This window comes from Zootoca vivipara, chromosome Z1, assembly GCF_965207765.1.
Source record: "Zootoca vivipara chromosome Z1, rZooViv2.hap1.1, whole genome shotgun sequence".
Classification (NCBI taxonomy): domain Eukaryota; kingdom Metazoa; phylum Chordata; class Lepidosauria; order Squamata; family Lacertidae; genus Zootoca; species Zootoca vivipara.
Genome location: NC_142583.1, coordinates 31,421,155 through 31,449,057, shown reverse-complemented (window position 1 = coordinate 31,449,057; position 27,903 = coordinate 31,421,155). Strand labels below are relative to the sequence as shown.

Sequence of the window (27,903 nt, the reverse complement as noted above, 5' to 3'; positions counted from 1 at the left end):
ATTGCCCTGCTCTCTTTTGAGTCTGGCAACCCTAGTAACAACAGTAAAATTACAATATGAAGTAAAACAGCAGAGACAGATTAGGGTGGACATAAAAGAAATACAACAATCTTGTACCTGAAGGAGCATCACCACCCCATCATTCAGCCCAGATGCTGAAGTCCAGCTCCAAGGGCCTTCTAATGGTTCCCTCACTGCGAGGCTACAGGGAACCAGGCAGAGGACCTTCTCAGTAGTCCCACACACCCTTCCTATCAGATGTCAATGAGAAAAATAACTATGCAACTTTTAGAAGACATTAGCTGAGGCTGCACAGGCCCTGGATGGGTTGGATAAAGGCCAACAATTTAATGCTGAGTTTCTGTAGGTTGGTGGTTCCTAGGTCTGGGAATTGATTGTCCTGGATGGAGTTGCAATCCCTCTGAAATAACAGGTTTGAGGCTAGGTTGCTCACTGATCCAACATTGTTGCTGGAGGCCCAAGTAGACTCAATGGCAAAGAGTGTCTTTTATGGCTTTGGTTGGTTTGTGGGCTGTGGCTGTTCCTGAACAAGGAGTAGTTAAATGGTCTGTCTGAGACTACCCTTGAAGCTGGTTTGGAAGTTGTAGCTAGTGCAGAATGTAGCAGCAAGAATGCTGAGTAGTTCAGCTCCCTGCTTTCATATTACAATAATTCCAAAAGAATTGCATTGGCTGCCAATCTGTTACTAAGCCAAGGTGGTAGTAGTGATTTACAAAAGAACTTGGGACCTATATATTTGAAGGAGTGCCTCTTCCCATACCATTCCACTTGTGAGCTAAGAACAGCAGCTGAAGCTCTCCTAACTGTTCTGTATCCAAAGCAAATATGTTATGTGGCAATTAGGAAAAGGGCATATTCTCTAGTGATGACCCAATGATAAATGCTCTCCCCCTTGAAATTTGATGAGCTTCCGGTACTAATTAATGGGTGGTTTTTAGCAGTCTTATGAGGAGGTTAATTGGCTTGGACAGACTTTGATACTGTTATTGCTATAGACACTGCTGTGTGTGTGGTTTTTTTTAAATTAAAAAAGCTTATTTATTTACCCCCAAAATCAGTTTTTGCTGTGGTATTATCTCTTCTTATTATCGGTTTATTTGCTGAGACCCTTTGGTTTTCATTTATATTATTGTACCTCTAACAGGCATTGCTAAGCAATGAAGTGTGGGTTAGTTTTTTCAGTATTAATAATAATAAAAAAATAAATGAAAATGTGCTCCGCCTGATTATTCTTATGTATTCTTCAGCAATTTGTGGAGGTGAAATACACAAGAATGAAGGCCAGATCCAGTCTCCTAATTATCCTGATGACTACAGACCAATGAAGGAATGTGTGTGGAAAATAACAGTGTCAGAGAACTACAATGTTGGATTAACATTTCAGGCCTTTGAGGTAAAGCCTTTTAACTGATCGGAGCAAACCATCTGTGGATAAATGACAGTGACATTTAAGGGAATCCTCATTAAGCCAATGAAGAAACAAAGCATTCTCTATATAATGTAACCCCTATAGTTAATATTTCCTTTCACTGAGACTTTCCCCATTGCATAAATTTCAAGAAGATTAAAGGGATTTTATGTTATCTGTGGTATTTAAATTGGAATTTTTTTTTAAAAAAACTGACAATAGTTTCTTTTGACAAATGACTAATCCTGTTCCACAAGGCTGCATTAGGAATCTATTAAATAATAGGCCTATTATTTCTTTCCTAAATGTATTTCTTTTCTTTTTGAAAAAAATTAAACAAATGAATGTTGTTGTTATCCAGAGATAAATATTAGTGTTCCTCCCGCCCAATTGTTACAAATTATCCTAGACCTGTGAATTTTATTTTTGACCCTTACACAGAATAACTCTGTGTGTCATTTGCTGCTATATGCTATATACTGCTGAATAAGCCTGTAACTCTAATTGTGAACTATATATCATGTTTTGGGTCAGGAAAATATTTTTTGTAGAATGATTTGAATACTCTCCTAGGGTTCAATTATATATATATATCACATCACATAAATGTAATGTATTCAAACAGGATTTCATAAGGCTAGTCATTAATACTTTATGCATGGGGTTGAGATTTACAGCTGGTGTGTGTGATATTTGCATTCCAGTTTGGAATAACCTTTTTGCATTTTTCTATTATATAAGCTTGCTCCGTTATCCTCACAGCAGATGTTTAAAACAATGGGAGCTTAGAGAATGGAAATCTCAAGGGATCAGAGCATTGGTAGCCAACTTCATGACAATAATCGGGCCTGAAAGCTGAGGCCAAAGTTATGACTTTTCCACTGAGCTACCGGAACCCTCCATGCATAGCTCAGGAGTAGGGTGCCGACTTTACAAGTTTACTGGCATGAGTTGAGCTCCCAACATCTTCAGATAAAGGATCTTAGGCAGGTTGGTTGAGTAAGTCTCTTGCTTGAAAGGCTACTGCCTATCAAGTAGGACAAAGCTGGCATGATGGACCAGTATCATATGTTCATTGTTTCATTGTCCATCACTAGGTCAAAGAGCTATGCTGTCCTTGACGTATGTATATGGATACTGCTAGGTAGCCAGTGCTGCTTCAGATCGTTATTCAACCCACCAGAATATTTGAGATAACCAGAAGCAACCGTAGTATATTCAAATGAGTGAAACCCTTCCTTAATCGCTCAGCCCCCAAGACTCATTTCTTTTCCTTCACCTGACTTAGCTGTGCACCTGCTTCAGGTTCATCCCACACCTCTGACTCTTATACCAATTTAACTCTTGATTTGAACACGCCCTTCATTTCATTTTACAAATTAGCTTCATTTGTACAATGTGTATTGCTGCAAAACCTCATGTGCTTTTGCACTGGCCAATGCTATATCGCAATCCCTTGGAATTGAAAAAACAAAACAAAACCCTACATAATTATCAGGTTTACAGTGAAACTCAGTGATATGCTGAACCCCCAAAGTAAGGTTTTTTAAAATGTGTTTTACATTGAGTAGCAGAAAAAGGACCAGCTATAATATCGGTCATGGTATTGCTTTGTATTTGCAGATTGAGAGACATGACAACTGTGCCTATGATTACTTAGAAGTCCGAGATGGAACCAGTGAAAGCAGTCCTTTGATTGGCCATTTTTGTGGCTATGATAAACCTGAAGACATCAGATCTACCTCTAATACCCTGTGGATGAAGTTTGTTTCTGATGGAACAGTCAACAAAGCAGGGTTTGCTGCTAACTTTTTTAAAGGTACCAGTTTTGGAAAGTGAGAATCTAGTTGCACTTGACAGTGCAATTCAGAAAAAGATGCCAATTTTCAGTGTGTTAAAATTTACATATCTTGTTTTACCCACAGGAAACATACAACACTCGTTTTATATGAACTCTACTGTTTGTGTGCTAAATTCAAGGGACTACTGCTTATTTTTTGGTCTGGAATATCCAAAGCAGTAGCACTTTTGTCTGTATTTAGCTTCCTATTCTTTCATTGTTTGGTAGTCTTAGCATCTTTAAGACTTGAGAGCCACTGCTGAGTGCCAATGAGCCTTAATAGTTGTGACTTTGGAACCTGCTTCCCAGTACTGTGCAGCAGATCTGAGAACTTGTCACTTTTCGATGTATCAGCTTTCACAGAGGCTTTTAATGCTTCATCTTGTTTAATGCCGGCTTTTCATTTTATCCGGTCACTCTGCAGCTTTATTGTATCTTTATTTTATTTGTGATGGTGCTTTAAGAACCTTTTAATGAGAAGGGGGCTAAGATTTGTTCCCGAAAAATAACAGCAAACCTCTCTACAGACCTTGATAAGTAATCAGAATTTTATACTGCTTAGTGTGTGCCCTCTCCTATAGCCATGCATGTTCTCTACACATATAAACATTACCAAACCACAGAGGTATACATTTTACACATTTATTCAATATCAACTGTTTTTTCTTTTCTTTTATGAAAATAATGCAACACATAAAGCGTAAGACATACCATGATTCTGTATCAAATACTTAACTACTGAGTCACAAAATCAAACAGAGACAGGAAATCATGTCTCAGGTATATGCTTTTATTATCTATTTTAAATGGATGATTCGGAACCCACTGTTACCGAAATCAAGAGAACTAGTGATGAAAGAAGTGATGACTGAAATGTTCATAAGTATGTCATGCTGCTTGTAGAGATAATACTGTATTCTACATTTCCCTCTTTCTCTCTGTTGCATCTTGTTTCCTTTAATATCAGTAGAATAAAAATGTGGGATTTGAGGATTCGGTTAATCTGGGTTTGAGTATAAAATTCAAGATAATGTATAAATTCATTCTGTTGGAGATAAAGTGCCCTTTGAGTGACCCTGCTGGATTTTCAGCCTTTTCCTCTTAGTATTTTACACAACCTTTAAATTCCTGTGGCCTAAATTCTTGCATATCAGCAACACAATTCTTAGGCCATGAACCTTCTACACACAGGTGTAGAGTACAATACCTGTGTGCAAAAGGATGCCCCACCTCAGGCCCCACACCATGCTGTACAGAGATGGGATGTCAACACATGCTTCTCATCAAAAGAGTGTGGGAACATTGTGGATAGTAGGAGAGGATATATTGATTAAATATTATCCTTCCTCACTCAAGCTATATAGCAGGAAGCTAGTTGGTAGATTCGTTTCAATCTCTTTACTTAAGCAATCCAATGTGGCTTGTCCAGATTGGATTTGATCCTGGCAAATCCCCTTTGTTCCCTCTTAAAAAGAATAAAGACACAGCAGTCTTTTTTAAAAGCAATGATAAGAAGTTTACTTACATTCAGTTCACAGTAGGTTCCCTGAAGGCAGGCTTTAGCTCGTAGTTACAGAAAAGAGAGGGGGTTCATCCCATGTAGGAAAATGAGCCCATGTGCTGCTGGCTGAGAGCTAGCACACAGCAAAAGTATTGGGATGGAATAAAATGGAGGAGGAGGGAAGATGGCCGTGTGACCATCTCTTTTATGGGGTCTCCCAGGGTCATGCCCATCTACCTGGTCACACGCAGGGAGAGGATGCTTCAGACCAGGTGTGACAGGATGTCCTCCTGGCTGGAGTAACATACTCCTGGGTGTCCACTCTGGGCAAACAGGAAGTGTTGTACTTGACTGCATATGTTACATCCCACAAAGAGATGCAGGTCACCCTCTATATTTAGTCAAGGAATGTAAGATCAGTGCTTGTGCCCCTGGACCAAAAGGAGAGGAGAAGTCTAGGCAGGGATCTGGGAGGCAAACACAGACCTCTTATTTCCCAAAGCAGCCTGGAATACTGAGTGCCTGCATCTCCACGCTGAAGGGAGAAACTGCCTTCTGGAGATCCCTCCACAAATGGCTACAGTGTCTGTGCAAAGAAGGATCATGCACTTATAATAAATCTAAAGCTAGAAACTTAATACAATCTGAATTATAGGGAAATAATCCGAAGAGCTGTCACTGTGTTTTCTTTATAGCCAAGACACAAAGAAGGCAATGATTTTATTTTAACGCTGATGTGAATTTGAATCTGTTTTAGTATTTTAACTTCCCGTATGTTTTGCTGTGTTGCAATTGTTTTCCTGATTTTACGGTTTTATCTTTTTGCAAACCACTCTGAGGTTTTTCTGTCCATCAAGCGGTGTATAAATTCTATGAAATGGATAAGTAAATGCAATTCTGTCCTTCCATTTCTTCACAGAGGAAGATGAATGTGCCAAACCTGACAATGGTGGATGTGAACAACGGTGTGTGAATACACTGGGCAGCTATCAGTGTGCTTGTGATCCAGGTTATGAGCTTGGGCCTGACAAGAAGAGCTGTGAAGGTAAGGCTGCTCAGTGTTCCAAAGATTCTGTAGATTTATTACATTATAGGCTTACTCAGGCCCAGATTTAGGAACTTGGATATGCCAAAACTCATTCGTGCACCAAGAGTCTATCTCAAGACTGACTCTTGTGCATGTGTCTTTATAAACCACATAACAGATACATGTCAAAACAATGATAGGTAGTATGGTGGCTTTACAAAATCTGCCATAATTGCATGTGGTGATCATTTAGGAGCTCAACATATTCTATGTGAATGTGAATTCGGGTATGTGGTTTCAGACAGGAAAGCCTTTTTAAGTACAATAAGCCCGCAACTTACGTGCGTAACTTTAATTTACTCGCATTCAGCTTTACGCACTTAGCAAACAAATTAAAAGTAAATAAAAAGGGGTCAAAATGGGGGTGGGCTTCTGGGAAAAAATACTTTGGCAGTCCCACCCACCATTGAACCCAATGTGTTTTGACTATACAGTCATACCTTGAATCTCAAACGCCTTGGCTCCCAAACAAATTGGCTCCCGAACGATCGAAACCTGGAAGTGAGTGTTCCAGTTTTCAAACGTTCTTTTGGAAGCTGAACATCTGGCATGGCTTCTGATTGGCTGCAGGAGCTTCCTACAGCCAATCTGAAGCCACACTTTGGCTTCTGAATGTTTTGGAAGTTGAACGGACTTCCAGAACCGATTCTGTTCAACAGGGCTGTCTTAAGCATACCTTGCGCCCTGGTGCAGTGGTGCGACGGATCCCTCCGGCGCCCCTGCCCCGCCCCATTTCCCAGCGTGGCGGGCGGGCGCAGCGTGGCTGCCGCCTGGAGGGCTGGAGCCCTGCACAACCCAGCTTGGCCGTAGGGCCTGAAGCCGCTGAACAGCTGAGAGGCGCGCCTGGGGCAGCCTCTGCCGTGCCTCTCAGCGGGCGCAGCGGGCGCAGCAACGCCCCTGGTGGCCTGGCGCCCTGGTGCCCCGCTCCACCGGACCCGGGCCTAGAGACGGCCCTGCTGTTCAACAACCAAGGCACGATTGTATGCGATTTCGGCTTTAGGCGCAATTCCTGGAACCTGAGCCCCACCTAAGTTGCAGGCTTACTGTATGTATGTCTGCAAATATGCATTTGAAATATGTGGAATCTCTAGGTTTAATGTTCATACACTAAAATGGACGTTCAAGAACTGAAAGTCATGAGACAGACATAACTGTGCTGGTATACAATATGAACTGTGTATGGAAATTTAATATGTTATTACTGTGCACGTTATATGTACTGATGGATCTCAACATCAGTTGAAGAACATTCTAATAAAAGCTTGCTTCTTTTCTCTGTGGACTGATTTTCACAGTACCCCCATATTTCAAATGGTAAAGCATTGGGAGTCAGCTTCTTCTTCAACATATAAAATATAGGCATTGATTTACACAAAATGCACTCATGCATATGTGATTTATTAGTATGCAAGTATGCCTTGCTACAAAATCAGTCTATTTTAAAAAATGGGAGGAGGCTGGATCGTGGTGACAGAGCAGATTCGCATACATATTTCACACAAGATGTGCTGTATGTTGTGAAGAACAAACATGTATGAGAGCCCAATCTTGCTTCCACATTTTGCCAAATGCAGTATATCGATGCCAGGTGGCAGTATGAACTGGCTTTGAATTGTGAGGGTCTCTGGTTTGGTCTGTCTGATCCATATTGCCATATGAGCAATCAGTCCATCTCCCAAAATGTGGTTTCTTGGGTCTGTAAATAAGTAATAGGATTTCTTTCTCTTTTGTTCCAGCGGCTTGCGGAGGACTTTTGACAAAGTTGAATGGGACTATAACAACACCAGGATGGCCCAAAGAATATCCTCCTAATAAAAACTGTGTGTGGCAGGTGGTTGCTCCCACCCAATATAGAATCTCAGTGAAGTTTGAGTTTTTTGAATTGGAAGGAAATGAAGTAAGTTAACTGAAGACAGATACTAATGCCTGATTACATAATCAATAGTGGTAGAATTGTTAAGTTCTAAGCATACATATGTCCTACAAATATGGTACCATATTGCATGGAGTGAAAAATGGCCATTGTAATCCTTTTTTCCCATTGCCTGGGAATATTCCTGGGGGAAAAACCCTTACACTCTCAAACAGCTTAACTAGACTAGGATCCTGGGTTAGTAGTTAGTTAAAGGAAATATTAAATATTATCACAATATGACAATCTCTAGCACTTGGGCAAGCGAATGTCCAATACACCTCCAATACGATGTTAACTCTGGTCTCTTCACCCCAGAGGCCTCCAGTAAAACTATTCATGGTGGGTAAAATACAGTGTTGTGTGAGCAAACTTCAGGAAAAAAAGCAGCAAATTGTTGTAAAGTCTGTCTATTTTTATCTATATCCAAGGTTATAGATAAAATATAAACACAAAATATGGCTTATTATTTGACTAATACTGGATCTTTCATTTCTCAGGTGTGTAAATATGATTATGTAGAAATCCGTAGTGGCCTTTCTTCTGATTCCAAACTGCATGGCAAATTTTGTGGTACAGAAGTGCCTGAAGTTATCACATCACAATATAACAACATGAGAATCGAGTTCAGGTCGGATAACACAGTCTCAAAAAAGGGTTTCAAGGCTCACTTCTTTTCAGGTATTAAAACAAACACCTTGGGTGCAGTCTCTATGAATTCTGTGTTGTTTATGGTGTCTGCAATCTAGGGAAAAATTTTGCTTGCACTTTTTGGTCATTGATGCTGATGAATGAACATTCTCTTAACATGTTTAGTTTTAATTTTCTACTCAACAAAACAAATATAATATTAATTGTAAGATTTAGACAGCCATAATGATAATGAAGAGGAAGATTATGAAAGGGAAACATACATGACCAGATTCTGAATATCTCATTTATGGTCCTAGTAATGCTAGCTTTCTTTTAGAAAGAATATGAATGGTATCTATTTGAATCTGCCTGCAAAAAGAATGGACGTCAGAGCAGTTTTAAGGGGGCGAGTAGGGGTCTTCAGGAAAGGCGAGGAAGGGAGTGTCATTGCTTGAATAGATTTCCTCTTAGTGCAACATTGGGTATCACATTATAAATGGATCTTTGATTTAGTATCACTTTGGTACTCATTTTAAATACCCTTTCCTGTTTTCTAAAGTTTCTCCACCTAGGAAAGGTAGAGAAGCATAACATAAAAGGAGCACTTACCCAAACAGATACCATTTTTTACATGAAATTTCAGAGAAAGAGAAAATCTCCCTCTAATAATTTTAGGTATGGGAAATTTTTATGGCTAAATTGACATTTCCAAATACTTTGTCCTGGTTGCACATTCTGGAAGAGGTTAATGTGGCTTATGCATATGATACCACAAGTCAAATTTCATAAAAAGTCTGAGCTCTACTAAGGGCTAAGTGGAAGTTGAAGAGGCAAGCAAAAGGGTTTGATGATGTTAATATTTGTGGCACCTAGGAAACAGGAAAGATTTCCCCTTTATCAAGACAGAAGCCTTATGACCCCTGACATGAAGTCCCAATACACTAAAACAAACTTGTGTATTTGGGTCAAACACATTTATTTTACATTTTAAGTAAATAAACCATCCTTAATACAACAACCCTGAAATAAGTAGATTCCGAAAACTGCAATCCGAATCCCTGGCTGGCCATGGTGAGGCTTAGCAGAGTGCCATAGCCCCAGCTACATCCATTGACTCACCCCAGCCAGGCTGGAGGAGGAAGAATGTCTGTTTGCTACATCGGCTCCCAGTCTGGTGCAGCGAAGAGGTGTTGCCATCATGTGCCAGTCCAACTCCTTCCTTTCCTGCACCCAGCATACTTCATTACAGGGGTTTCTGCTGACATGCAGTAGATACCACCAATAGGTTGTGTCTACCATTTGGGCAGCTGCATTGTGGCTCTTCTTATCAGTAGAGCTACTTTGCCAACAGAACCAGGCAAGGCTGAGTGGAGGACCATTTCTACCTCATCCAAAACCCCTCCAACCTGGTGGATTGGAATAGTGGCGGTGTATTGTTCTGTAAATCACATTCTAAGGGTCAAGTCCTTCAGTCATAGAATGTAGTTCAGCTTTTCCATTTTAGCTAGCTTTTGGAACAGCCTGCAGGAGTGTGCTCCAACCAGAGTTAAGCTGCTTGAAATCCAATTGATTTCAGTATGTGCTTAAATCCCACACTCTGAAGGCAATGCAGCTTAAAATCACTTTGGTTGAATAACACCCTATTGCAATAATCAGGATGTCTGGGCTAGATTGTACACTGTATCAATGATTATGGTTTGGGTCCTATATCTTAAAGTCATGCACTTTCAATTGATGGACAGTAATCTTCCTGTTTCTTTTGTTTTAAATTTTAAAACATTTCTGCACAAAATGATTGCCTGTTCCAAAGTGATGTTTGTATGTTACCCTAAAGACTCTGACCACAGATTACAGGGAAGATCCACTGTGGAAACTTCTTTGTGGGGCTCTTAAGCAGCACCCATCTATATCATTGGAACGAGCAGGGGAATATCTCAGTGGATTGTGCTCCTTAAGAATGCAATACTTAATTAACTGCAACAGTTTCCCCCTTGTAGTTTTGATGAAATGTTATCTAGCATAAGTGTAAGTAAAGGTGTTTTCACTCTGGTCGGCTTCGCTAATAGCTGGATAATTTAGTGCAGCCTGTGTGTTGTTACGTACTTAGAAATTCAAGAAAGCAGATAAGTAATCTGACAGAAGTTATAATTTGTAAAGACAAGAAGGTTAAAGGACTGCAGACCTGAAGGGCGGGTTTCTTAAAATAATTATGATTGTTTAGAAATGTTAGCAGACCAGGAAAGAAAATCTCAGACTCAGATTAATATGTGCTTTGTTTCATGGAGACTTATAAAGAACTTTGTTTACTTACAGTTAAATGTTTATATTCAGTGTTGTTCTGATTTATTGTGTAGTGTAGGTGGTCAAAAGGGTTATTGCATTTCTGTAGCATGCCATTTTGGATTCCCATCATCGAGCCATAAAAGCAAAGCAGAATTTAATACCTACGTATACATCTAAGCCAGGGATTGCTAAATTCCCCAGAACATTCAAGAATCCACCAGATTCTATCAGTCTCTGGGAGCAGATCACTACCAGTTCAAACTTCACTGGGGAGTGGTCCATCCATGTCAACGTGATGACAATCAACCCCTGCCCTCACCACTATATGCTGTGCAATCCTCTATGTTGTGTTCCTGGCACAATGAATTGAGACAGCCTCAAGGGTGTCATGGTGGACATGAAGTCCAGAGCTGGCCCAGCCAAAGCAGAATTGGCATGCACATCAAAGTCCTCCAAGATTAATATTCTGTGGTTCTCCAAAACCACCTCTGCCAGCTCAGTGAGGGAGGTGGTTGGCAATGGAGTGGGTGGTACACTAACAAGATCTCCTGTCCCTACAACCCAATATCAAATGCAAACCCTCGATCCAGCTACTAGATTTTGGACTGGTTTCCTGGTGAAATTTGCAGTTTTTTCTATGGATTACTGCCACACATCCCTTCCCTCCAACCTCATCTGGTGCTTCACAAAAGAAGAAAACCCAAGCAGCCAAAGCTGAGTAAGGACAGGCTCCCCTAGCAAACTTCATCCATGATCAGATTTCTTTTACAGTGGTTGGATGTGGCCTTAAATAATGGCACCACCAGATGCGAGGACAGGTCAACATAGCTACTCAAATCTCTGTTGAGGGAGGGCTGAGCAGGAGCAAGACATCAAGTGTCTCTTACCCCCTCCTGTGATGATAATATTGCTTACCCACCATTCCATACTTCCCCTTCCCCTAAACTCATCTTAGAAACCTCACAAGTAAATGAGAGATTCATAGATGAACTAACATGATGGTTCTGTGTTTCCTAGCTATACACAGAAATGTCTGTACAGTCGTACCGTGGTTGTCCTGAACACCCCAAACCCGGAAGTAAGTGTTCCGGTTTGCAAAAGTTTTTCGGAAGCCGAATGTCTGATGTGGCTTCCGCTTGACTGCAGGAAGCTGCTGCAGCTAATCAGAAGTCGCGCCTTGGTTGTCGAATGGTTTGGGGACTCAAACAGACTCCCGGAACGGATTAAGTTTGACAACCAAGGTACCACTGTATATGTATTTTCTGCAAAACACAGAAAATAGGCTCATCTGATGAAATTTAGCTTATTATTTTAATTCAACGAATTGTTTGGATTCTTTTATGATGGCTTTATACCCCGAATGCTCACAGTGAGTTAAATTTTGAATGTCCTTTCAGAAAATACCTGTTCATTTCTGAAGTTCAAACAATATTCAGCCTTGCAGGCTGAAATCCCAAAGTAATTGGGGAGTAAGCCCCACTGGGACTGTCAACCCCTCCATGTATCCCTGGTGTCCTGGTACTCCAGATCCCCTGCAAAGCAATTCCAAAGCATGTAGTAGTCAGGGCAGGCAGGTGGTGCTTGTGTTTGGGGTGGGGGCTTGGCATTTTCCTCACACCCCAGAGTGACCAGAACACCTGGGCACTGCGGGGCTATTTGGAAGGCTGGGCTGACCACTGCATGGGATTGTTCATGGCTATTACTGGCCATCCACATAAGGAACAGGGGTGTTGTTGAGGCATCCCCTGGGGGACCCTCCTCCTAGTCTGATGTTGTTTTCTGTCTCCATGGCTGCAACTCCTTGTGAGTGGATGCTGCTTTTCTTGACTCTCTAGATCAGTGTTTCTCAACCAGTGTGCCTTCAGATGTTTTGGGACTACAACTCCCATCATTCCTGACCACTGGTCTTGCTAGCTAGGGATGATGGGAGTTGTAGTCCCAAAACATCTGGAGGCACACTGGTTGAGAAACACTGCTCTAGACTGCAGCTGCCACATTACTGCTGAAAAAAGAAGCCTGAAAGAGATATGTTAGCATAAACACATTGTTTGTTTCCATTCCTGGGGTGTTTGGTCTCTGTTAGACAAGTGCTCAAAGTGTCCGGTTTGGGTGGAGCGGATTCCCCAAGCGCAAATTGCCTGAGCCCCTCTCCTGAGTGGGCTACACCTTATTGCAGGAAGGCTGAAGTGAAGTGAACTGAGGCTGGCAGATGTGCAACTTATATCCTGCTGTGCAATTGGCCGGGAGTTATACCAAATCCTGAGTTGTCTATCCTGGCAGTGTGGCCAGGGCTGCCGGCTGAGCCTGCTCCTGAGGATCATGTCCCCTCCACTGACGTCCATTGTGTGTTTGGAGTTACAGGTCATGTGACCAAGATAAACAGGCTTGGGAGCCAATGTAAGTCCGCCCCGCCCCCAGCATGCCTCCAGGATTGGGGAACCCCCTGAGCTAGAGATCTGCTGTATGCTAAGCTGCTCAGTTCAGCAGATCTGATCACTCCCTAAGGATTGCCCCCTAAGCCAAGAGCTTCAGGGAAAACTGATTTTTTTTTTGAGGGAGGAATTTTCTAGAAAAAACTGTGGGTAGGCATTCTGGAAGGAATTTCCAGGCATAGAGACAAAAATGAGATAATGGGTGGAGCCACCGAGGAGAGTAGGAGACGCTGATGCAGCTGAGGGCAGCGGGACTGTTCAAGTGATTACTGAATCTCAAAAACAATTTAACCTAAATAATTAGTAGCGTTGATAGCATAATCTAATCCTGTACGCCAGACGCTGTTGGAAATAGCATTTCCTGGACATCAACGCTGAATGGAGAGCTGAATAACTGCTACTATAGTATGAATATAGCTAAACACTCCCACTGAAATAACACCATTGGTAATCTTTTCTTGGCTACATGCAGAACCTTCTGGGCCAAAAACACGCTATGAGAAATGTACAGATGGTATATTCGGGATACTAATTTAAAACACTGACATCTTTTGAAAAATATCTAACAGTATGTACAAAGATGACTTTGTGCTTACAAGAGGCAGTGAAAGTCCATATGGCAATTTGTTAGACGTCAGGATGATTATCAGGCCACTGAAGTCAAGTTCTGAATTAACTATTATTGTGACTATTGTAGTGTATGTGCTAATGGTGATGAAATAAAAATCTTATGAATCGTAAAGAATAAAAAAATATTTAATTTGGAAAGGTGAATTATATGAAAACATACCCATCTGGTTGGATTTCTACAGCTCAGTTAGGAAACAGAATCATGGGATCAATATTTTTTTAAAAAAATTAGAACAAAGAAGATGGCAGCATTGGCCTGGGACTATAGCACTAGGGGTGGGGATTTAACCCTTTCCAATTTCCATTTTCCTGATTTAAACTCTTCTACCAGAAGCTATTATTTGCCCATAGGGGGGTGGGGAGTTCCCTCCGTATTTTCCCTTTCAAGGTGAGTAGCAGCTCTAGGTGTATTTATACAGAGCAAATAGCTCAGATCGAAGCGTTGAACCCCTCTACCCAATTAACATGTCATCAATAAAATCCTCCCAAGACCTTCAAACTTCAGAATAACCCACAGAAAATCCTAATCATAGATCCCCTGCATTGCAGTCTAGTTTGACCCTGAGCGACAGCTTCAAAGTCCAGAGTCTGCGAAAGTTTTAATAGGGAAAAATATACTAGGAAACCAAATCTAGAGGATCATTGGATACATAAGAGGAAATACTAACATATGATAGACTGCAGTGGGTTCAGAGCAGAGCAAACACAGAATTCTACTTCACCCCCCCCCCAAAAAGAAACTTTTATAAATAAATAGAAGTATTATAAGTTTAATTGTTTAAAATAGCAACAACAGCAAAATCTTATCAATTAGATTGTTTAATTCCATGCTGAAAGACATTGTTTAACCGCTTAAGTTTCAGTGTTCCAGTGAAGTTTGTTCTTTGTATGATAAGTTTTTTTTAATTGGTTTTGTTCCATTCTGAAAATGAATTCATTTCATTATCCTATATGACTGTATATTGGCAGAGGAGGTGGGATTGTAGAATAGCGATGATCATGTTACTATAAACAGATTAAAAGTTATAATGAAACTGCCCTTGAGCAGATTGATGTTTGAAGAATCACTCAAGTCACTCATTTTTGGTGCCATCCTGGTACATTTTTTCCTACAGACAAGAGAGCTGCCTGCAAGGAGAAAGTTTTTGTTTTTGAATCATGCAAGGACTTGATAGAGGTTGTCCCTTCAGGCCAAGTACGTATAATTCACAGACTGGCCTCTGAGGGTCTCAGAGGTATGACCTTATGTCTTGTGAATGGTTAAAATCTAACATATTGCTGAGAATGGATCTTTCCCTTTTATAATTACTGACAGAAAGAAATACACAAAGGATCCATTCAAAACTGGGAGACAGATTTCCATCTCTTGAGCACAACAAATGGTTTGCATTTAGTCAGCAAAACATTTGTTTCTCTAACTAATCACTAATTTTTTTCCCCTTCTAAGATTTTCAATTTGGAATGTACATGATGGAAAGTCTACACTGGCTTATGTAAAATGTAGATAAGACTTTTGCTGCACCATTCACTAACAGTGCCAAACTATTGTATTCTGCTGAAGTTTCACTTTCTGTCCTGTGATCATTATACAACACCGGTAGAGAGGGAACAAAAGATTCGTTTCAATAAAGCAGATATACCTTGAGCAAAACAGCTTTTGACTGAATATACACAAACATGACTTTTCCATTTCAGGTATTTTGATTGAGCAGAGAGGGCTTTGATAGCCTCTGCGAAATTAGAGCTCTTTATTCATGGACCTGCTATTTGTAATAAGAACTTTTGAGCTTACTTTCTATACATTTGACTGGTTTGTTAGACAACTGCTTGTTAAGGAGAAGAAATGTTAGACAGGTCACCATTCCCTGATCAGTTCTCTGTTTGCCTTTCCCATTACCTTTTGCAGGAGAAAGTTTGTCACAGGTTTGCTTTCTAAAGAGATAAAAAGCAAGCTTTCTCAGACTAAATAGGTATACCTGTATTTTTGCTCTAGGGTTCAGGATGAACTTCAACAGTCTTAAGTTGGAATCTTTCCACCAATTAATGCTCATTTGTTTTGGCTGGAGTCCAATGTCTGCATGTAGGGGGCTCTTCGGATGCTGGCTTTCCTGATCCCTGCATGATCACAAATGTAAACGGCACATTTCTATCTCATTAAATTGCAGCCTAGCATTTAGATTAGTTAACATTTTCAGAACCCCGCAAGTCAGTAGCCTGCTGGCAGACCACATTTGTATTGGGCCGGCAGAAACTTCGCATAGAACTTGGTCCCTTCTCTTTGTGTTTTTGTAGGGTGAGACAAAGCTTGTGTCGTTAGCTTATAGAAGGGACTCTTCGCCAGGAAGTGAAAATCCTGTGTAGTTTTTACAAAGGCTTTCCCACATGGTGAAACACACACAGAGAAAATATCTGCAGGAAAAGGAGTACTAGAGAAAGTTATTTCCAATAACTGATGATGTGTGAAATCCCTCCAAGCTTCTTGAAGAGGATTCTGTGTGGGTCATACATTTCAGCATGTAGGATGTTGGAGTGCTGGACAATACAGCTATTTTGTTCCTTTGGATTACTGTACGCAAGTTTCAGTTAAAGAAGAGGGACAAAGAACACAGGGCAAATAAAAAGCTGTTGCCAGAAACTGATGGTAAAAGGCAGTTTGTGAATGTGCAGTGATTTTGGCTGTACAGTACCAGCTATGACATAAAATAACTGCATGCTGTTCTTGTTCAGACAATAACACTTCCTTTACTGTGTCCTAATGAAGGGGGGGGCTTTGCCTCCCTAAATTTGCATTTCTGTAACAGCATTGTAGTGCTATATCCAGCCCCTATTAGCCATACGACCCCAGTATGCATTGCACCTAAAACAAAACACACACACTCTTTTCAATACATAGCTTAATACCCAGTCACAGTCACTGCAATCCTATGCATAGTTTACTTAGGAGTAAGCTCAGTGGGGCTCACTTCACATTGCATAGGTTTAATTTCAGAAGTGGTTCTGCCAGTGGCATTCAGTTGCAAAGCTACCTTCCTGGCAGGTATGTTGCTGCCACTTGTTGGAATGGAGAGGGGGTGAGGTGTGAGGGAGTCAAGGCTGTGTGGGCACACACTGGCAGCAGTGCCAGAATGGCTTTGCCAGTGTGACACTGCATGGTCCTGAGCTCCCTGCCACCTCTCCCTCTTGGTACGTAGCTGCAATGACGCTGCCCAGAAGTTAGCATTTGTGGCTTTGCCCCACCAGCCGAGCTGCTTTTGTTCCATCTGTAAAACACATTGAACTTTAACAAAATACCTTCAGCCAGCTGAAATGCAGTCCTCTTGCTTTCAACCAGAAATGCCAGCCATCTCGCAAATAAGTGTCACAATTTACATGGCTGGCATGAAGTAGGAGCCCCAACCGAGTAAAAAGAAAGAGGTGCCCACTCTCAGCTTGATGAGCTTCTTCATTCTCTGCATGAATCTGTTCCTCTATACAGTACTAATCTGCAGCTAATGAACTTGAAAGCCTTGTTATCGCCACATGGCAAGGAAGGCCTGCTGGTAACTTTAGCACTCCAGTAGAAGACATTGTCATTCCTGCTCTGAGAAAAGTCCTGGAGCTCTGCTTCTTTTCATTCTGCCTCCGCTGTGCCACTGTCCTCCAGTCTCTGATATAACCATCAACAACTCTTGATTATTTTAGCTTTGCTGAAAAGAGAGGGCCTTACAAACATCTAGTGTGGTGTGTCATTTTGAATATGTTTCAGAAATAAGTCTTGCCAGTTTTGATTTAATGGATCAGCCCCACCTAAAATAATAACAGCTGAATGGGGGCAGCAGATGCCTCTGTCTTGCTGGAATGACTGCCTGTTAATCTAGTTTGGCTTTTCTCCTTGCAAATGAATTTTTATGCTGTTTAGTTCAGCTCACATTACCCCCACCCCCACCCTGCTTTACGCCTAACACACTAAAAGCTTTTTTAGAGGATTACTGTCTCAGCAAACAGAGTACTACTGCCTGCCATGTTGCAGATTTTCCTGCAATACATAACATCTATTTCTTTAATGTACTGTTTAAATATGTTTTGCTTTTTAAGGTGTTATGCCATGTCCAGATTCCTTGCGATCAAAGTGCCTTTGTCACTGTCTCGAGAGGGAAAAACTGTAATAAATCACAATGTATTATTAAGAAGTACCAGCATGTGCTGAGCTTGCAATCTTGTTCAGCCTAATTTTATTTCGCCTCCCTTTTGGTACTGCTGCCAAAATGCCACTGGTATAAATCCAATACTTTTGTTTTGTTTTGTTTTTGCGTGCATCTAAATAGTACTGATTAGAACTGGACAAGTCGTGACCCATGAAGCCAAACGCAGCCCTTCAGAGGACTAATCAGCAATGTTTTTGCTTCCTGTTTGGGACTGTAAAGCAAGGGGAGGTTTTGTCGAGCACCCAGCATAAACTCAGATGATAATAATAATAATAATAATAATAATAATAATAATAATAATATATTTATTGTCAATGTACAACCTGTGTACAATGAAATTAACCTGCTGCCACACCTTCTGGAGAAACATTGTTGGAACAAAGAAAATTAGTTATAATTTAAAATTATAGACATGGGTCCATTCCCCCCCTCAGAGAGTCTTTTCTCTTTTGTACCACCCCCCCCCAAATGGGTTGGGTCAGGATGAAATGAGAGAAATAAAATAGAGCAGGGGTGGCCAACTCCCAAGAGACTGTGATCTACTCACAGAGTTAAAAACTGGCAATGATCTACCCCCTTTTGGGGGGGTTCGGGTCAAAGCTGTTGAGTTTTTTCAGGGAGGAGGTAAAATGCTGAGCTTTTTTTTAGGGGTGCCACAGTTGTTCAGCTTCTTTGGGGGGAGCCAGTGATCTACCGCAGACGTCCAGTAATCTACCGGTAGATCACGATCTACCTGTTGGACATGCCTGAAATAGAGTATGGGGATCAGAAATAAGAAATTCTAGATGTTCACAGAGCAGGGTGTTTACTGAGACGGCACCATCTTCCCCCAAATGCCTCACTTGGGTGTAGTGTCATTCAAAAGGCATTGTGGTGGAAATTATGGTGACCTTCATTGAACCCTCTCTTCTTTGTAAAGCCATAGTCCCTTGTTTATTTCTAGAATTTATTTTGCTTCCCCTCAGGATGGGGGGGGGGACTTTCCCAATGCCTCCCCAGTTTTGTGGCCTGAAGGTGGAGCTGTAAGAGCGGGGAGGCATTTTGGGCTTTGCACTAAAAATTAAATACGGGCAGTGGATTGTTGGCCTGGGTGTTAATGGTTTGCTTGAGAATGGCCATCGCACTAAGTTGCAGGTTGAGCAATGAATGGGCATACGGAGGAGGTTAAAACGAGTGCCTTGGTTTTTCCCTTTTCTGGACTTAAGCGTAACTAAACCGTTCTGTACCTTATTCTGGAAACTGGAGGAGATATTCCACTCACAACGAATGTCCTGTGTATTTTGTAGATAAGGATGAATGTTCTAAAGACAATGGTGGCTGCCAGCATGAATGCATCAACACTGTAGGAAGCTATGTATGTCAATGTCGCAATGGATTTGTGCTACATGAAAACAAACACGACTGCAAGGAAGGTAAGAAGCAGTAGTATATGAAAGAGCTGCTTACTTTGAAAGGTTTGTTGTGTTACTTTTACTAGTAATAATACTTATGCTTCCTGTCTCGATTAATAAGGACCTTTTACAGTGCATTATGAAATTGTGGCTTTTTGATAGATATACTGCCACATTGCGCTACATTTTAACATGGCAAAAAAGAACTGTATACTGGGGTTATCACCCCAAATTTTGCCATGTGAGATTACAGCACAAACATCCCATGGTTTTCGGGGGGTTGCAAACAAGTCCCACCCCCGGAAAAATATAACACAGAAATATGCTCTAAATTTCCAGTAGTTTCCACCAGATTTCCAGAAGCTGCTTTTACACACTGTAAAAGATCACATAAATTGTGGCTGATATCTCTTAAGGAAACATCAGGAAAACATGTTCTGCCTGAATGCTGCCCAAGTCATTTGGGCATTTGTACCCATTATGGAAAAGTTCTGTATAATTTGTAGTGGACACTGCCATAAACACAAAGTCAAACACTGAACTACAACTATGGATTATTGTCTGTTAGACTAAATAATTAGTTTGCCAATGGTGATGGTGGTGACCATGAAATTAGGAGGATTACTAGCCCTGGATTAACTTCCAGACAATTTTGTCATTGCCATGAAATGATGCCTTTCTGTTTACATGGTATACATGTTCATTCAGACTCACTCAGTCTTTCTGTCAATTATTAATGCAGCCGAGTGTGAACAAAAGATCCATAGTCCCAATGGAATTATCACGAGCCCTAACTGGCCTGACAAGTATCCAAGCAGGAAGGAATGCACATGGGAAATCAGCGCCACTCCTGGTCACAGAATCAAAATAGTAAGTAGCATCTGTATTAAGAGCAAAAGCCCCTTGCAGTTCACTTGTAGATGATTGCAATGTTGTTTTAAGATTAAGATGAGTCATGGTTGAAGGCAGATGGTTAAATATACAAGGCCAGGGTTGAAAAGCTTCCTTCACACCATAATGGGGAACCTGTGGACCTTGGGATCTTGCTAGACTCCAACTTCTATCAATCGCAGACAACACATACCACAGCTGGTTGTTGACTCTGGGCCTGCTGGCTCTGGAGTCCTGGAGTCTGTACTCTGAATAGTGGCACCAGGGACCTAGAAGGTGCAGGGCTTGTCAGTCCAAGCCCTGCACAGTCTCATCAGGGCTGGCCTTAAGGCAATTGGAACAGGGCAATCTAGATGGATTTTATTTATATCTCTGCAGACTTTGGCTGTAAACTGGGGCCCCATAAAAATTCAAGTGGGGCCCCAGAGTTTCAAATTGGGCACCACTGGCTGGCCCTGAGTCTTAAAGTTGCTGGGCCTGAGTTGTCCTGCCCTCGCATGAAGTCTTGGGTTTGCAATTTTGGCAGAGGGGAGACTGCCCACTGGGGGGTGGGGGGGCAGGGGAGGCCCCCTAGATTTAGAGGCCCTAGGCTTCAGTCTACTTAGCCTATACACAAATCAGGCACTGATTACCAATACTTTGGGATGATGAGAGTTATGATTGTGAAATATCCCCATTATGGTCTCCTTTAGAAAGAGTATGAAAGTTTTGTTACACCAAGGTCACGGATATGATCTTCATATGGGCCACCTGCATATTTCTGCATTGCAGGGGGTTGGACTCAATTACCCTCAGAGTTCCTTCCAACTCTATGATTCTATGAAACATTTTTTAGGGATTATTTTCTACAAGTACTATACTCATGCACTGCATGCGTAATTTAGACAAGAGACGATCGTCTTCTCATTACCATTCAGGTGATGCACAGTGCAATATAGCACCTTTTAGATTAAAATGCAGCCTAGCTCTCAGTTTGAATGGAATGAGTTCTGTTTTTAACCAGCTTCTTGCGGAGCTTTTCTGTATCCAAATAGCACAATACTTGGTCATATGAGAATAGTCTGGTTGAGCAAAATTTATGAGTAGCAACTGGGATAGCTGTACAGCTGTTTATGGTGCATCTGCAGTTCCCTTCTATTACAGATGCCTAATCTTCCTAAAAAATTAAAAGCCAGGAAAGTATCGGTGTTTCAGTTTGCAGTGCTTTGTGATTATTCTGACTGTTTTCTCTCCACTGCCAAAACATCGGCACTTGAGCTACATGAAGTTCCTCAAGGGCAGCTGTTAACATAAACTGGCATCTCATTGTACTTTGGATGGCTTCCACTGGGGATTCAGTAGATTAGAGCTGCTTTATTGTCCCAGACACAACTCGACAGCAGTTCTGTTTGCTCTCCACTTGACTTTCGTTTGGTTTCGTCGCTTTTAAATATTGCCTCTTAATACATTGCCTTGCTGTACTAGAAAGTTCCTCAGATGCTGCTGCTCCCTGCCTGATGGGACTGGGAGGAAAGCGAAGAAAAAGATGCAGGAAAGCCCATGCCAGGCATGCATCAGAACACTATGAGAGGAATCCTTCTTTCTTTCTAAAACTGTTGTGAAATGGCCTTTTCATAAAGAGTTTTCAGGTTGCAACCCTAAACACACTCAGAGTAAGCCCCATTGGTCACAGTGGGGCTTACATCCAATAAACATGTACAGCAGGCACCCCCCTCATGTCGGCCCTCTAGATGTTTTGGACTACAATTTCCATCTTCCCCAACGACTGGTCCTGTTAGCTAGGGATCATGGGAGTTGTAGGCCAAAACATCTGGAGGGCCACAGTTTGGGGGTGCCTGATGTACAGGATTGCCCTGAACGAGTCTCTTCTTTAACATTTAATTTCGTACATGAGGTTTTTTTAAAACAACAACAACAGGCTAACTTCTGCTGTGATGGTACAATTGCATTCAATGAGAACCTTCTGACCATGGAAGACTTTTGATCTGGTGGAGGAATCCCTTTGGCAATCCAGGAAAGGAGACATTTTGTGAAGATTCCGTACTGGCTTTTCAGCTCCCTCTACCCCCACCCATCTGCTCAAGATGGTTGAGGGACTCTCTGGAAGGAGAAATGGGCAAAAATTGCTCCTTCCTATCCTTTTAGGAAAGGCTACCACGACCACGGGGACACAGGTGGCGCTGTGGGTTAAACCACAGAGCCTAGGGCTTGCTGATCAGAAGGTCGTCGGTTCGAATCCCTGCGACGGGGTGAGCTCCCATTGCTCGGTCCCAGCTCCTGCCAACCTAGCAGTTCGAAAGCACGTCAAAGTGCAAGTAGATAAATAGGTACCGCTACAGTGGGAACGTAAACGCCGTTTCCGTGTGCTGCTCTGATTCGCCAGAAGCGGCTTTGTCATGCTGGCCAGATGACCTGCAAGCTGTACGCCGGCTCCCTCGGCCAATAACGCGAGTTGAGCACCGCAACCCCAGAGTCGGTCACCAACTGGACCTAATGGTCAGGGGTCCCTTTACCTTTACCATGGCCATGGGAGAGTCTGGATCCAACCCACTTTCTTTGTTAGTTCATTATTACACTACTTATAAAAGTTGCATGACATTAAAAATCCAAAATGCCCAGAGTAGCAAAACTATAGCATGGACCTGACCTCAGCTTCACATTCAGAACACACCTGAAGTAATGGATCAATACTTTAACTTTTCAGGTTTTTAATGAGTTTGAAATTGAGCAACATCAAGAATGTGCCTACGACCATTTGGAAGTTTTTGATGGGGAAACAGAGAAGTCACCAATTCTTGGACGTTTGTGTGGAAGTAAGATACCAGATCCACTTGTTGCTACTGGAAATAAAATGTTCCTTAGGTTTGTCTCTGATGCATCAGTACAGAGAAAAGGCTTCCAAGCTACTCACACTACAGGTATAAAAATAAATCCTGCTCCTTTCGTTTATAAATGTTTCCAGCTGTTCGGGGGCAAATATTAATCTGGGCTACATTTCCATTAACTAGAAAGGGGAGCAAATATTAGTTACATGTTCCTAATACAACATTATTGCCTATGCTTCTAATGTCCTCTGTCTTTTTATTATTGATGGAACAAAAACTGGTAGTATTGACCAATGTGCTTTTTAATGAATATGAAATATGGGGCTTCAACACTGGAAGCACATTGCATCCTTCAGACACTCAAAAATCTGTTAGAAAAAGCAGCTGCCAACATCTTGATGTCTGTTATTTTTCCCCAGGTCAAATATTATTTCTAGTTCCTTGTTATTTCAATTCCTTGGTTTATACTGGCCCCTAGTGGTGGTTCTAGTATCATTCTTAGCACCATGATAATTCAGAAACACAGGGTGGGAAATTATGGGTGGTTCCTTTTAAAACAAAATTGATATAAATAAATATATATATGTATTTCTTCCTTTTTGCAGAGTGTGGGGGTCGACTGAAAGCTGAGAGCAAAGCAAGAGATCTCTACTCTCATGCTCAGTTTGGTGACAACAACTATCCAGTTCAAGCGGATTGTGAATGGCTAATAGTAACAGACCGTGGTTATCGAATAGAGTTAACTTTTCAGACTTTTGAGGTGGAGGAAGAAGCAGACTGTGGTTATGACTACCTAGAGCTCTTTGACGGTCATGATACAACTTCTCTGAGGCTTGGTCGGTTTTGTGGATCAGGGGTATGTAATCTTGAAGTTATTCCAATGATCAAGACTCTTCCAAATTTAAATAAATAAAATGACTCTCCATGGATGTGAAATATAGATGCTAATGCCCAAGTAACCTTTTGATGTCTTTTTCTATGCAGAAATAGAAACACATCCCTATACACCTCATCACAACCTGCTCTTTTTTTAAAAAAACTCCCCTGAGTTTAAAAGCAGGTTGCGGTGCTGTGATAGGGTTCCCTATTTGAGATAAAAAGAAGTATCAAAGCCCCACTGCTTCTGCTTAGCAAAGTGTATGTAAAGGGACGTATTGTACTTCTGCCAATGTTTTGGCCTTTATAACCTATATGTTCATTGAAGTTAACAACATTAAGTAATGCCTCTTTTGACAAGGCTGCTTTTCTTCTTCAAGGTGAGAAAAGAAAACCCAGAATTTTAGAAATTCATTCTGCTTTCATCACTGAATGCTAAAAGCAAGACATGATATAAAAGCCACTTTTGTGTTTCCTTGGTGAAAGCCATCTAGTTCATTTAATATTTAATCAATACTAAATTCATTATATTTCCCTGATCTTGCTTTTAAAGAACTTTTCTGAGAGATGAATCTAAACAGTTTCAGAAGGTTCTGTGCATGGGTTTTCCACCTCAAGAGAAACTTAGGAGGAACTTTTCAATGTGAGTTAGTTTATTTCAAGTAGAGAACTCTTCCAAGGGGGAACTAAACACTTCAAATAAAGTTTTGGTTGGGTGTAATGGAAAGGAGAGTGTAGTATGTGCCTTATGGGTAGCACAACCTGAACTTTGAAATTATAGTTATCTCTCAGCATGGTCCTCAGTCAAGATGGAGCAAGTATCACTATCAGAGTATGCTAAGCAGAGAGTGTCTGCTTAATTCTTTTCCCCTTTCAGCTCAAAGTTGCCCTTCCCAAGTTGCTTTTACCACAAAGAGGAGAGTAATTCTGAGCTGAAAAATGACAGGTGTAAGAGTACAGCAGCCACACACCCATTACTTTCCCAATCATATGTAGCCTGGTTCCAGGGTGCATTAGTTTTAAGCAGCAACAACAACACAAATGAAAGAATTAAGCTCTGTTTGGTGTGTAGTTTGAGCCTCAGAAGCAAGTGTGCTCTCAAAGCACTACTCCAGGGGTCCCCAAACTCCATTCAGTGTTGATAGCAGAACAAATATCAGCAGACTGTGGCCTCTTCTAGAGAAAGGAAGACCATACTGTTAATTGTTGCAACATGCTTAAATGTGTTCATGGTAACCTTGGCAACCCCCTTTTCCCCTCCTTTCTCTGCAGCCGCAAGAAGAGATTTATTCAGCAGGTGATTCTATTTTACTTCATTTTCACACGGATGATACAATCAACAAGAAAGGATTCCATATACGATACAAAAGCATAAAACATCAAGACATTGTTCACACCAAAAAATAACAGAAGATCCATTAGGCCACAAAATGAGACAGAAAGAGTGACTGTTGCGGAGAGAGGGGTGGGTGGGTTTTGTTTCGTTTTGTGTTTTTTTATATATATAAAGACTGACATTCTTAGTAAACAAACATTTTTACACCATGCGTCCAAACTGAAGGAAACCTGAAACATCTCACTGCTAAATATATTCCTGTTCTAGAGGAACAGACATTATGGCGATGACGTGTGGTCTCAGGCGTGGAGCCAGCGGAGGGGCGCTGCATGCTTCCAAGGAGACTATAAGAGCTTTGCTCACAGCTTGACAAATGTCATAGTTGCCTGCATACTCAACCAGTTAAGATACAGGGGAAATGACCCTGCAGACTCTTGACAAGTGACTGGTGTCCAGGAAGGGAGCTGGAAATGCCTACCTTCTGCAGGTCATGCACTCAAAAAAACAAACGTTGTCCTTATATTTTTCTTATTTTAATCGCTTTGGTGATATATCCAAGATACAGTGAATGCAAAGAAAAGTCAGGAAAAAAAGGGGGAGGGAGATCTTCTGAGATTATTATGCACTCGTAATTCATCTGTCCCACCAACGCATTAATGTCATGAAAACTGGAAAACTACATCTGCGAAATCGTTGAAACTTTAGAGTTGATCATAGCAACATATTGGAATGTCTGAAGCGTTATACATTCATCAACATTATGGGAACATCCAGACTTTGGACGTTGTCATTTACTGAGAACATTGAGTTTATTATTGCTGAAGGACTCCATACCTGCTGACCTCTTAAATTTTACACTAAGTACTCATGAGACTGAGTCTTTTACAAGCCTGCTGCGGACCTTTATTCAATAAACAACAGAAGTAACCAGGACCAGGATAATCCGAAAAACCAGTTAATGGATTTCGTTTTGGTCATAATGAGCTGCTGCTCAGCATTTCCTTGCAAATGTTTGTGAATGGTTTCATTTTATTTTTTGATTTTAAACCAGTCAATATTAAAAAGTTGGTTTCCAAAAACGAATTTCTCAGCAATTGGGGACAAAAGGGGGTGGGTGGGTGTTTTCTGGAAATAAGACTTTTGTGATGGCAAAGATAATTTCTATGGTGCTATTCCATGAACATATTATTAAAAAAATAACCACAACGCAAGATGTTTTAGATCTTTTGAGCCAACAATCTGCAGATCCTGAATGTCTCACTATGCCTGGCTGCATCTTAAGAAGAACAGACTTTCTTAGCATGTGAAAAAGATAATTGCAACGGCAGCACTAGCCCTGTGGAACAACAACTACTACTATTGCCTTAGAATTCTTGCACATGATCATACAGATCTTTCTGTAGATACATCCGATTTGATAAAGAACTTGACAATTTGAACATTTCACGTGTGTGTTCACAAAAGTGATCCACGAGCAAATTCCCATCTGCAGAGCAAGATCATCAGTTGTAAATACAGTGGACTTCCTATTGATGTAGAAATAAGTACTTTTAGGGGAAACTATTGTATGTGCTTTAGGCCATACATGGCTTTAGTCACAATGTATATGCATCATGTAAGTATGTATGAATGAATGCTTTAAAAAGAGTGAGATGTGTTGTGTACGGATGGACAGGTAAATTGTATTTCATGTGCCAAGTTCTACCAGAATTCGGATTGACTGTAGCAACTTCCTTTAAAGGTTTCATAAGCAGGACTTCAATAAAGAATCCAAGAGCTAATGAAATGTTACGTTTCATTTAAAAGAACTATTTTGGTATTATTTGATGCTGGTTGCTACACCAGTTAGTTTTTGTTTCCTTACCACAATCATACACTGGCATTAATAAATGTGTTGTTGTTGTTTTTTTAAAAAATAATAATATTAAAATAAAACTAAGCATGTGCAGGTCTCATTGTTTGTATGTTGTTTCTGTATCGTTCCTTTCTTCCTCCAAATGACATAAATGTCAAGGGTGCTTCCTAGCCAAAGGAATGTACACAGCAGAGAGTTTATCATCAAAGATAACACAGTCACTTCTACACCTCTGGATATCTATGCACACGAGTCTAGAATCTAGGCAGCTGTTCCCAGGTCTGTGTTCTATAGAGCCATTGCAGAAAGAGAAGACCATTCCCTTTCCCCCCATTTATAAACCTTTCCCCGACGGGCTGTGCACCTTTGTGGAAGCTTCCTCTACTCATCCCTTTTCAATCCCCTCCTGGTTCTGGGAGACAGAGGTGCAGGTTTTCTGGTTGGAAAAGACCTGTGGCAGGGTCTTCTTGGTGGTGGTTCCCTGGTTGTGGAACGTCCTCCTGAGTTAGGTGCCTTAGTTTCCCCATTTAACCTTTAGGAGAAATTTCTTGTTGACCTAGGCATTTGATGGCCAAATGTCCTCTGGAAACTCTGAGAGTAGATTATTGTTTTTAGGAGCTTTTGACTGTTTTTAGAAGGTTGTTTTAATTAGTACATGCAGTTCCTTTCGTCTTTATTCATATGAGTGGAACGCATCAGTAGCTATCAGGTATAAGGGTAGTTGAACTTATCATCAAAAATGTTCTGAGCAGGCTGTGAGCATGATTTTTACCATGTCAATTATCTCAAGAGTCTACA

At 41.1% G+C, this 27,903-nt stretch overlaps 1 protein-coding gene across 4 annotated transcripts in view; it reads left to right on the top strand.

The window, feature by feature from the left end:
- Positions 1 to 27,205, top strand: part of TLL1 (tolloid like 1) — a 131,219-nt gene extending 104,014 nt beyond the window's left edge. For 3 of the 4 annotated variants that reach the window (XM_035112116.3, XM_088660056.1, XM_035112117.3), the window contains 10 exons: positions 1,269 to 1,414; positions 3,053 to 3,248; positions 5,690 to 5,815; positions 7,594 to 7,754; positions 8,270 to 8,450; positions 19,218 to 19,343; positions 20,065 to 20,192; positions 22,918 to 23,131; positions 23,644 to 23,894; positions 25,187 to 27,205. In XM_035112116.3, coding sequence (XP_034968007.3) covers positions 1,269 to 1,414; positions 3,053 to 3,248; positions 5,690 to 5,815; positions 7,594 to 7,754; positions 8,270 to 8,450; positions 19,218 to 19,343; positions 20,065 to 20,192; positions 22,918 to 23,131; positions 23,644 to 23,894; positions 25,187 to 25,321 — 1,664 coding nt within the window. In that variant the 3' untranslated portion in view covers positions 25,322 to 27,205. Of the gene's footprint in view, positions 1 to 1,268; positions 1,415 to 3,052; positions 3,249 to 5,689; positions 5,816 to 7,593; positions 7,755 to 8,269; positions 8,451 to 14,862; positions 14,983 to 19,217; positions 19,344 to 20,064; positions 20,193 to 22,917; positions 23,132 to 23,643; positions 23,895 to 25,186 lie in introns of all 4 variants that reach the window. The other variant, XM_088660070.1, reaches the window with a different exon arrangement.
- The last annotated feature ends 698 nt before the right edge of the window (positions 27,206 to 27,903 follow it).